The sequence below is a fragment of the Pistacia vera genome, unplaced genomic scaffold (assembly GCF_008641045.1).
Source record: "Pistacia vera cultivar Batoury unplaced genomic scaffold, PisVer_v2 Contig250, whole genome shotgun sequence".
Classification (NCBI taxonomy): domain Eukaryota; kingdom Viridiplantae; phylum Streptophyta; class Magnoliopsida; order Sapindales; family Anacardiaceae; genus Pistacia; species Pistacia vera.
In genome coordinates, this window is record NW_022196058.1 from 263,441 (window position 1) to 275,497 (window position 12,057).

The window sequence follows — 12,057 nt, forward strand, 5'->3', positions numbered from 1 at the left end:
CTTGCTAGGCATGAGTTTTATTGTTTTCTTGATGGGCATTTTGGGTATATCCAAATAGCTATAGCTCCAGAGGATTAGGAGAAAACCACTCTCACTTGTCCTTATAACACATTTGCATTTAGGAGGATGCCTTTTGGTTTATGCAATGCACCTGCCACTTTTCAAAGATGCATGATGTCCATTTTTCATGATATGGTAGAGGAATTTTTGGAAATTTTTGGATGATTTTTTAGTTCTTGGTTCCTCTTTCGATGCATGTTTGAATAATTTGGCTTTAATTTTGCAAAGATGTGAAGACACTAACCTAGTTTTAAATTGGGAGAAGTGTCATTTTATAGTGCAAGAAGGAATAGTTTTGGTTCATAAAATCTCCCAAAAGGGGATTGAAGTGGATACAGCAAAGGAGGAAGTGATTGAAAAATTACCCTCACCTACATTAGTGAAGGTCGTGAGGAGTTTCCTTGGATATGTAGGATTTTACAGATGATTTATTAAAGATTTTTCTAAAATTTCAAAGCCTCTATCTAATTTATTAATTGAAGATACTCTGTAAACCCCACGTTATTATTCCGATGCCCTAAGGTATGAAATTTACCTTTTCAAGTAATTTTCTTTTTTTGAATGGAAGGGTAAAATGGTCAATTTACATGTATTTCGAGATGTGGCCATTATAAAGTGTAAAGGATGATGTCATTGAAGAGAAATGAGGGTAGAATGGTTATAAAGTTGATTGATAAGGTTAAATGGCATAAACGGTAACCAAGGGTATAATGGTCTTTTCATACAAAACCATATGATTTAAGTGTCCATAAAAGTGCACCAAGGGTAAATTAGTCATTTACCTAATAAAATTACTTAATGGTTAAGTGTTTTAAAGAAGTCAAATGGCATTAAATGAGTACTTATCTTTATGTTGTGGTAGAAATGACCAAAACGCCCTTATATGAAAAATTTATGCCAAATGACCTTTATATCTAACTTTTATTGACCAATCACATTAGAGTATCAATGGAATGAATATTTACAAGGTTTAAAGAGAGAGTAGTCGGCCTTGGAGACCCCAAATATATCATCTTCTTCTTCATCTCTCAAATCCACCATAAAAGCCACTAATCCAAGCTTTTATTCTCAAATTTTCTTAGGATTTCAAGTTGATTTTTAAAGGAGATCACCATCCACCCTTAAAGAACTTCAATTTCAGGGTTAAAGGTGAGTTTCAAAACCCTAGTTTTTCTGAATTTTTTAGTTAAAAGAGAAATTCATAAGTGGTTATGTGTGTAAGGTAGAAAGGTGAAACTTTGGAGCCAAGGAGGAGTACCTTTGTGCTTTGAATACTAAGGTAAGGAAAAAAACTCCCTTATGACTACAATTGATAACACCTAGGGTTTATGAAACTTACATTTATTTATGTTAATATGAGTGTGATGCTATGTTTTGGTTATGAGTTGTTTAAATGGGTGTGTTGATTGGTGTATGTGTGCATATGGAGGATGATTATGCCAATTAAGAGATTTGTAGTTGGACGATGTTTTGGCACTTTTTGGTTCTGTAAAAAGGGAGGTTTTTATGGCCTTTTATACTTAGAATGATATGGCAAATAATATGAATGTGCAAATGAAGGTGACATGGTTAAAATGAATAGAATTCGGATTTGGCTGTTTTAAGACTTATACTGTACATGCTTCACTGAATCAGTCATAACTGAAGTTATAGAAGTCCGATTGAGTTGATTCTTGAAGTGTTAAAAAGTTGAGAAACAGACCTAAAACTTTTATGTTTTAGCCAAAAATAAATTCGAATTAGAAGATAATGGAAAATTTCTTGAAAGTAACGAACTGTATGGCATCCACCTTCTTAATGGAAATTCCCATTTGTTTCTAATTCTAATAAACCCCTGAATAATCTTACTACTGAAATTCTTTGTATTGTATGAGAAATTGAATGAATTAAGTTAAGAAGTTTAGTAGGAGAATATAGTATGATTGAGCATGGAATATGTTAGTCCATATGTTTGCATTCATAATGGTAATGCATATAGCTTATTTAGTTGTCTTATGAAAAATTTATGAAATGTTAAAGAATGAATTCCATGAGTCTCTTGAGGTATAAACCAAGATCAGAGGAATGGAATTCTTATGGAAACCATGAGTCCTTTGAGGTGACGACCAAGAACAAGGTAATGGTTTAAATGAATCCGATCGGATAACAAAGACTAATGAAACCATCAAGTATAAAGACAAAAGAAATAAGCATGCCATGTACATGAATATTTCATAAGTCATATATGTTCTATGTTATATTATGTATGATTATGTTATGACTTATGTTTATGAGAAAAGTCCAAAGTGTATGATATGTTTTATGAACTTGTTATGTTAAAGAATGAAGGTCATATTTTGTAGGTAGGTAAGGTCCTAAGTAATATACTTGTATAATGAACCTTAATTGTTTATAAATGGCCATATTCCTTACTGAGCGATTAGCGCTCACCCCACGAAATGTTTTAAAATGTTTTGCAGGTACGGATTAAGGCATGAAGCTGGGAGAGAATTCCAAGGGACGCTATGAGCATGAGGGGATGCTTTAATGATGACTATTGAATGGTTTTGCTAATATTTAGTATAGTAATTATGTTCATATCTCATAATGTAGTAATTATGTCCATGTTCTATAATGGAGTAAATATGTTGTATTAATAAAGGAAATCAAATTGCTAGTAAATTTTATAAAAGTGTGTATGTTCTAGTAAGTATTACTATGGATTTCATAATTTACTCCAAGAAAGGAAATTATATTTTTTGATTATACAATGAACTTATTATAGTTAAGAAAAAAATTAAACACATATATCTATATATATGTTTTAAACTACAAGTTTATTCTTTAAATAGGATTTTAAAATAAACTTCTTTCCTAGGCGTGCGTTTTCTAGGTTCTCAATGGCCAAGGGATACTTAGGAAATACCCGGCTAGGGAGGGGTTTTACATTTGGTATCAGAGCGTGATTTTGGGCGTTCGAAATGATGTTTTGATTAAATTGTTATAGGATTTTATATTTAATTGATGCTGGAAATGGTGTTTATAAGTAATGGAAGTATCATTCCTCATGCGTCCCCAAGATACTCTCTCCAGCCGATTGCTGTAAGTATTTTCTTTACTTGTTTAGTGAATAGACTTAGCTAATGTTGATTGAAATTTGTGTGAGTAAAGGGTATGGCTACGAGGCGTCCACGAAAGGTTAATAGGAGGGGCGAGGAGAATATTAATGAAGCAGGCACTAGTGAGCCAGTAGCACCGACTACCAGTGTGCCCCCTAATAGTGGACCAGCTACGTCTGCCCAAAATGCTTCTGTTTTGGATGAGGCTGCAATCAACAGGATGATTCAGACAGCCATTACTGAGGCCTTTAGGAGGGTGATCCCGGAGGGTATAAGTAACCAAGTGAACACAAATCCCTCAGCTCCAGTAGTTCAGCCACAGCTCCAAATACCAGTTCCACCTCCAGTAACTGGACCAGTTATGCCGATGGGTGCTACACCTTCTGGACAAGTAGAACCAATCTATAATCTTTCTCAAAAGCACCAACCTCCAGAGTTCAGTGGTTCAAACGATCCGGCGGTAACAGAGGAGTGGCTAGAGACTGTTGAACGGGCAATGGCCTTGTTTCCCATGAGTGATCAGGAAAAAGTCCGCTATGCTTCCTATTTGTTGAGAGGAGATGCTCGGGTATGGTGGAAGCTAATGGAGCATACCTATGTGACGAGTAATCTTTCCTGGAATGAATTTAAAAGGCTATTTGAAGCAGAATATCGGTCGGCAGACATGTTATCCGTGAAGACTCAAGAGTTCACGGAATTGAAGCAGGGTAATATGACTGTTAGAGAGTATGCTACAATGTTCAACTCCTTAGCCCGTTTTGCTCCTACTATGGTGAGTACTCAACAGTGCCGGTTAGAGAGATTTATTAATGGACTACACCCAAAAATTGCCCAGATTGTTATAGCGGGTGGTCAACCTCCTCAGACTTATAGTGAGGCCTTGGAACGGGCATTGAGGGCGGAGATTTATGTGAATAAGGAGAGGCGGATGGAGAACCCCAAGTTGGTGATTGGTAGTTCTAGTTCAGGCCAGACAGCAGTTCAGAAAGTTGAAGTGGGGAATTCCACTCAGGCCTCAGAGGACAAAGGTAAAAGAAAGTTTCAGCAAGGATTTCAAAAGAAGGGTGGCAAGAATAAGAGGACTTCACAGCAACAACAGAGAAGGAATAATCTTCCCCATTGTCAAAAATGTGGGAGGCAGCATAAAGGGAATTGTCTATTAGGAACCAATGTGTGTTTCAAATGTAAACAACCGGGACACATGGCAAAGGACTGTAAAGTTACTCAAGCTACTTCCCTTCAGACTGTTGGAGGTTCGACTGCCAGAGTTTACTCAGTGGCTCAGAAAGAAGCTGAAGCCAATCCATCTGCAGTTACTGGTCAGTTACAATTCCACTCTACCTCTTTATATGTACTGATTGATTCTGGGGCTACCCATTCTTTTATCTCATATGGTATTATAAAAAGACTAGGTTTAGAGCCTTGTAAAGTGGAACATGCTGTTAAAATCGAGATGCCTAATGGGGAGAATTATTTTGCTGATAAGTTGTTAATGGGGGAAACTATAGTGATTGATGGGCATGAGTTGAATGTTGATTTGATTGTTTTTGATATGCCTGATTTTGATATGATTTTGGGAATGGACTTCCTGAGCAAATATGGAGTATTGATAGATTGTCGGAAGAAGAAGGCCAGGTTTAACTTAGATGCTGGAGACAGTTTCACCTTTGGGGAAGGTCATCTACACAGCCTGATGATAAGTGCAGTGAAGGCAATGAAGATGATAAGGAAGGGTTGTGCAGGGTACATAGCTAATGTGGTGAATAAAGAAAAGTTTCCAGACTTCAGTGTTCGGGATGTACCCATAGTACGAGAATTCGAAGATGTTTTTCCAGAAGATTTGCCAGGACTTCCTCCAGAAAGGGAAGTGGAATTTTGTATAGAATTAGCTCCTGGTACGGCACCAATATCTAAAGCCCCGTATAGAATGGCTCCAGCAGAGTTACAAGAGTTAAAGAAGCAGCTTCAGGAGTTGTTAGATAAAGGTTTCATTCGACCTAGTCATTCTCCATGGGGAGCTCCTATTTTATTTGTGAAGAAAAAAGATGGTTCGATGAGAATGTGTATTGATTACAGGGAGCTCAATAAGGTGACGGTGAAAAACAAGTATCCATTACCAAGAATTGATGACTTGTTTGATCAGTTAAAGGGAGCTTCGGTGTTTTCCAAGATTGATCTTCGGTCAGGCTACCATCAAGTGAGGGTCGCTGACAAGGATATTCCCAAGACTGCATTTCGAACCAGATATGGGCATTATGAATTTATAGTGATGCCATTTGGATTGACTAATGCACCAGCGGTATTCATGGATTTGATGAATAGGATTTTCCATGATTGTTTGGATAAATTTCTAGTAATTTTTATAGATGATATCCTGGTCTATTCCAAAACAAAGGAAGATCATGAAGAGCATTTGAGATTTGTGCTACAAAGACTAAGGGAGAAAAAGTTATATGCTAAGTTCTCCAAATGTGAGTTTTGGTTGGATCAAGTAACATTCTTGGGACATGTTGTTTCACAAAAGGGTATTTCAGTGGACCCTAGTAAGATTGAAGCAGTGATTGAATGGCCAAGACCAAAGACTGTAAAAGAAGTTAGAAGTTTTCTTGGTTTAGCAGGATATTACAGGAAATTTGTGGAAGGCTTTGCTAAGTTAGCTTCTCCACTCACAGCTCTGACCAAAAAGGAAGCCCCGTTCAGATGGACTGAAACCTGTGAGAAGAGTTTCCAAGAATTGAAAAGAAGATTAACTACTGCTCCTATTTTAACACTTCCAGAGGATGGAGTAGATTATGATATTTATACTGATGCTTCTCATAACGGTTTGGGGGCAGTATTGATGCAAAAAGGCAAGGTGATTGCTTATGCCTCTCGTCAATTGAAAGACTATGAAAAGAGGTATCCCACTCATGATCTTGAATTAGCAGCTGTCGTTTTTGCTTTGAAGATTTGGAGACATTATCTCTTTGGGGTGAAATGTAATATTTACACAGATCACAAAAGTCTAAAATACTTTTTCACCCAGAAAGAATTGAATATGAGGCAGAGAAGATGGCTTGAGCTGGTGAAGGACTATGAATGTGATATTATGTATCAGCCAGGGAAAGCTAATGTAGTTGCAGATGCCCTCAGCAGGAAAGTCTCTTTAGCTCAATTAACTTTTCAGAAACACCTGCAACAAGAGATAATGAAAGAGGGGATAGAGTTGGAGTTTGGGAAATTATCCAAAATTGAAGTTCAGTCTAAGTTGTTGGAGGAAATTAGAGAAAAACAAACAGATGATGGGCTTATTAAAGGAATTGAGCAACAGTTGAAAGATGGCAGAGAATTAGAATTCAAATGGGTGAATGGAATCCTAAAATTTAGAGATAGAGTGTATGTTCCTCAGGATATTGAGCTAAGAAAGAAGATTTTAGAGGAAGCACATAGTACTCTTTACACTGCTCATCCAGGGAGTGTAAAGATGTATCAGGATTTGAGGAAGAGCTATTGGTGGCCAGGGTTAAAGAAGGATGTAACTGAGTATGTTACCAGATGCCTGGTGTGTCAGCAGGTTAAAGCAGAACATCAGCGCCCTTCAGGATTGTTGCAGCCCCTTAGTATTCCTTCGTGGAAATGGGAAGATATTTCTATGGATTTCATTTTAGGTCTTCCTAAAGTGCAAAGGGGTTATAATGCCATTTGGGTGATTGTAGATAGATTGACTAAATCTGCTCATTTCATTCCAGTTACAGACAAGATCTCCTCTGATCAGCTAGGCCGATTATATGTTAAAGAAATAGTAAGATTACATGGAGTACCTAATAGTATTGTCTCAGACAGGGATGTGAAATTTATGTCAGTATTCTGGAGTAGCATGCAGAAGGCATTGGGTACTAGGCTTAATTTCAGCACAGCCTATCATCCTCAGACAGATGGACAGACAGAAAGAACGAATCAAATATTGGAGGATATGTTACGGGCATGCTGTATTGACCATAAGTTGAATTGGTGTGACATTCTCCCTCTAGTTGAATTCGCTTATAACAATAGTTATCAAGCAACCATTAAAATGGCACCATATGAAGCCTTGTATGGAAGGAAATGTAGATCTCCATTACATTGGGACGAAATAGGAGAAAAGAATGCATTGACTCAAGCTCTTGGTCCAGAAATGACACAAAAAATGATAGAAGATGTAAAGTTAATTCGAGAGAGAATGAAGCAGGCCCAAGACAGACAGAAGAGCTATGCAGACCCAAAAAGAAAGGATATAGAATTCCAAATAGGAGACAAGGTGTTTGTGAAAATCTCTCCTTATAAAAGGGTGATGAGGTTTGGAAGAAAAGGGAAGCTCGCCCCTAGATATATCGGTCCATATGAGGTATTAGAGAAAGTGGGCAAAGTAGCTTACAGACTTGCCTTACCAGCTAGTATGGATCGGATCCATAATGTTTTCCATGTTTCCCTATTGCGAAAGTATGTTAGTGATCCTTCGCATATATTACAAGCAAATGAAGTGGAGTTAAAAGATGAACTAATTTATGAAGAACGTCCAGTTCAGATTCTGGATAGACGAATAAAAGAGCTTCGAAATAAGAAAGTACCGCTTGTTAAAATATTGTGGAGGAATCATAATGTAGAAGAAGCGACATGGGAGGTTGAGCAAGATATGAAGGAAAGATATCCAGACCTCTTCAACTGAATTTCGAGGACGAAATTCTTCTAAGGGGGGGATGATTGTAAACCCCACGTTATTATTCCGATGCCCTAAGGTATGAAATTTACCTTTTCAAGTAATTTTCTTTTTTTGAATGGAAGGGTAAAATGGTCAATTTACATGTATTTCGAGATGTGGCCGTTATAAAGTGTAAAGGATGATGTCATTGAAGAGAAATGAGGGTAGAATGGTTATAAAGTTGATTGATAAGGTTAAATGGCATAAACGGTAACCAAGGGTATAATGGTCTTTTCATACAAAACCATATGATTAAGTGTCCATAAAAGTGCACCAAGGGTAAATTAGTCATTCACCTAATGGGATTGCTTAATGGATAAGTGTTTCAAAGAAGTCAAATGGCATTAAATGAGTACTTATCTTTATGTTGTGGTAGAAATGACCAAAACGCCCTTATATGAAAAATTTATGCCAAATGACCTTTATATCTAACTTTTATTGACCAATCACATTAGAGTATCAATGGAATGAATATTTACAAGGTTTAAAAAGAGAGTAGTCGGCCTTGGAGACCCCAAATATATCATCTTCTTCTTCATCTCTCAAATCCACCATAAAAGCCACTAATCCAAGCTTTTATTCTCAAATTTTCTTAGGATTTCAAGTTGATTTTCAAAGGAGATCACCATCCACCCTTAAAGAACTTCAATTTCAGGGTTAAAGGTGAGTTTCAAAACCCTAGTTTTTCTGAATTTTTTGGTTAAAAGAGAAATTCATAAGTGGTTGTGTGTGTAAGGTAGAAAGGTGAAACTTTGGAGCCAAGGAGGAGTACCTTTGTGCTTTGAATACTAAGGTAAGGAAAAAATCTCCCTTATGACTACAATTGATAACACCTAGGGTTTATGAAACTTACATTTATTTATGTTAATATGAGTGTGATGCTATGTTTTGGTTATGGATTGTTTAAATGGGTGTGTTGATTGGTGTATGTGTGCATGTGGAGGATGATTATGCCAATTAAGAGATTTGTAGTTGGACGATGTTTTGGCACTTTTTGGTTCTGTAAAAAGGGAGGTTTTTATGGCCTTTTATACTAAGAATGATATGGCAAATGATATGAATGTGCAAATGAAGGTGACATGGTTAAAATGAATAGAATTCGGATTTGGCTTTTTGAGACTTATACTGTACATGCTTCACTGAATCAGTCATAACTGAAGTTATAGAAGTCCGATTGAGTTGATTCTTGAAGTGTTAAAAAGTTGAGAAACAGACCTAAAACTTTTATGTTTTAGCCAAAAATAAATTCGAATTAGAAGATAATGGAAAATTGCTTGAAAGTAACGAACTGTATGGCATCCACCTTCTTAATGGAAATTCCCATTTGTTTCTAATTCTAATAAACCCCTGAATAATCTTACTACTGAAATTCTTTGTATTGTATGAGAAATTGAATGAATTAAGTTAAGAAGTTTAGTAGGAGAATATAGTATGATTGAGCATGGAATATGTTAGTCCATATGTTTGCATTCATAATGGTAATGCATATAGCTTATTTAGTTGTCTTATGAAAAATTTATGAAATGTTAAAGAATGAATTCCATGAGTCTCTTGAGGTATAAACCAAGATCAGAGGAATGGAATTCTTATGGAAACCATGAGTCCTTTGAGGTGACGACCAAGAACAAGGTAATGGTTTAAATGAATCCGATCGGATAACAAAGACTAATGAAACCATCAAGTATAAAGACAAAAGAAATAAGCATGCCATGTACATGAATATTTCATAAGTCATATATGTTCTATGTTATATTATGTATGATTATGTTATGACTTATGTTTATGAGAAAAGTCCAAAGTGTATGATATGTTTTATGAACTTGTTATGTTAAAGAATGAAGGTCATATTTTGTAGGTAGGTAAGGTCCTAAGTAATATACTTGTAAAATGATGTATAATGAACCTTAATAGTTTATAAATGGCCATATTCCTTACTGAGCGATTAGCGCTCACCCCACGAAATGTTTTAAAATGTTTTGCAGGTAAGGATTAAGGCATGAAGCTGGGAGAGGATTCCGAGGGACGCTATGAGCATGAAGGGATGTTTTAATTATGACTTTTGAATGGTTTTGCTAGTATTTAGTGTAGTAATTATGTTTATATCTCATAATGCAGTAAATATGTCCATGTTATTATGGAGTATATATGTTTGTGTTAATAAAAGAAATCAAATTGATAGTAAATTTTATAAAAGTGTGTATGTTCTAGTAAGTATTACTATGGATTTCATAATTTACTCCAAGAAAGGAAATTATATTTTCTTGATTATACAATGAACTCATTATAGTTAAAAAAAAAAAAAAAAATTAAACACATATATCTATATATATATTTTAAACTACAAGTTTATTCTTTAAATAGGATTTTAAAATAAACTTCTTTCCTAGGCGTGCGTTTTCTAGGTTCTCAATGGCCAAGGGATACTTAGGAAATACCCGGCTAGGGAGGGGTTTTACATACTCCTTTTGATTTTAATGTTGAATGTTTGCAGGCCTTCCTCACTCTGAAGGAGAAGCTTGTCACAACACCAATTATGGTGGCACTTGATTGGAGTTTGTCATTTGAACTGATGTGCAATGCTAGTGATGTAGCTATTAGTTCCATCCTCGGTCAGAGAAAAGACAAGGTATTCCAAACTATATACTATGCTAGTTGGAACTTAATGTGGCTCAACAAAATTATGCAATCACTGAAAAGGAACTTCTAGCAATAGTACTTGCATTCGACAAATTTCATTCATACCTTGTTTTAAGTAAATTAATTATCTACACTGACCATTTTGCCTTGAGATGTTTACTTGGTAAGAAAGATGTCAAACTTGGGTTAATTAGATGGATTTTGTTGTTACAAGAATTTGACCTAGAAATTAGGGATAAAAAAGGTGTACAGAATGTCGTTGTTGACCATTTATGTAAGATAGAGGACACAAATCCTAAAGAATGAGATGAAATGCCAATAAGAGAGGAGTTTCCTAATGAACAATTATTTGCCATTTTAAATGCGTCTATTCCATGGTATGCACAGTATGCAAATTATATTGTCACAGGTGTTCTTCTTTTAAATCTTACTTTTTATCAACAAAAGAAATTTGTCTGATGTTAAGCATTCTTTGTGGAAAGAACCATATTTGTTCAAAGTTTGTGTAGATCAGAGTATTCGATGATATGTGCCTGAGGAGGAGATGACATCCATTTTACATCACTGCCATGACAGAGAGGTAGATGGCCACTTTGGGGCAACTAAGACAGCTATAAAGGTACTACAAGCAGGTTTTTACCAGCCTACATTGTTTAAGGATGCGTATGCTTATGTAGCGTCTTGTGATAGGTGCCAAAGAACAGGGAATATAGCTAGGAAACATGAGATGCCCTTGAACAATATTATTGAATGTGAATTATTTGATGTTTGGGGGATAGATTTTATGAGACCTTTTCCTAATTCATTTTCTAATAAATACATCCTTGTGGCAGTTGACTATGTTTCTAAGTGGGTGGAAGCTGAGGCATTTAGAACAAATGATGCTAGGGTGGTTGTTAAATTTTTGAAGAAACATATTTTTACTAGATTTGTTACCCCTAGGGCAATTATTAGTGATGGTGGGACACATTTTTGCAGTAAACAGTTTGATAATCTTTTGAACAAATATGGTATCACATGTAAGGTTGCCACTCCTTATCACCCACAGACTAGTGATCAAGTAGAGGTATCTAATAGGGAACTGAAACGAATTTTAGAAAAAAACCGTTACCTTTAGAAAAGACTAGTCTTTGTGATTGGATGATGCATTGTGGGCATATAGAACAACTTTTAAAACCCCTATTGGTATGTCCCTATATAGACTAGTTTTTGGAAAAGCATGCCATCTCCCTATTGAACTTGAGCATTGTGCATATTGGGCTACAAAATTTCTTAACTTTGATATGCAAGCTGTAGGTGAAAACAAGTTGCTTCAATTGAATGAGATGGATTAGTTTTGGAGTCAAGCTTATGAGAATGCAAAGATCTACAAAGAGAGAACAAAAAAATGGCATGACAAGCAAATAAAAATAAAAGAGTTCGTCTAAGGGGGAATGGTGTTGCTCTATAATTCTAGACTAAGACTTTTTCTAGGTAAGTTAAGGTCCAGATGGTTAGGACCCTTCACGGTCACCAAAGTGTTTCCTTCTGGCGCCATTGAGATTT

General features: G+C 35.9%; 1 protein-coding gene across 1 annotated transcript; it reads left to right on the plus strand.

Annotated features, from left to right (window-relative positions):
• Nucleotides 1–1,304: 1,304 nt before the first annotated feature.
• On the plus strand, nucleotides 1,305–9,915 carry LOC116132386. The gene is made up of 3 exons (XM_031418039.1): nucleotides 1,305–1,339; nucleotides 3,211–4,477; nucleotides 9,858–9,915. The coding sequence occupies exons 2-3, from the start codon at nucleotides 3,214–3,216 to the stop codon at nucleotides 9,866–9,868; spliced, it is 1,275 nt and encodes a 424-aa protein (XP_031273899.1). The 5' UTR covers nucleotides 1,305–1,339; nucleotides 3,211–3,213; the 3' UTR covers nucleotides 9,869–9,915.
• Nucleotides 9,916–12,057: the final 2,142 nt, after the last annotated feature.

Coding starts and splice junctions, on each gene's coding strand:
- LOC116132386 (XM_031418039.1), top strand. CDS start 3,214: ATGGCTACGAGGCGTCCACGAAAGGTTAATAGGAGGGGCGAGGAGAAT.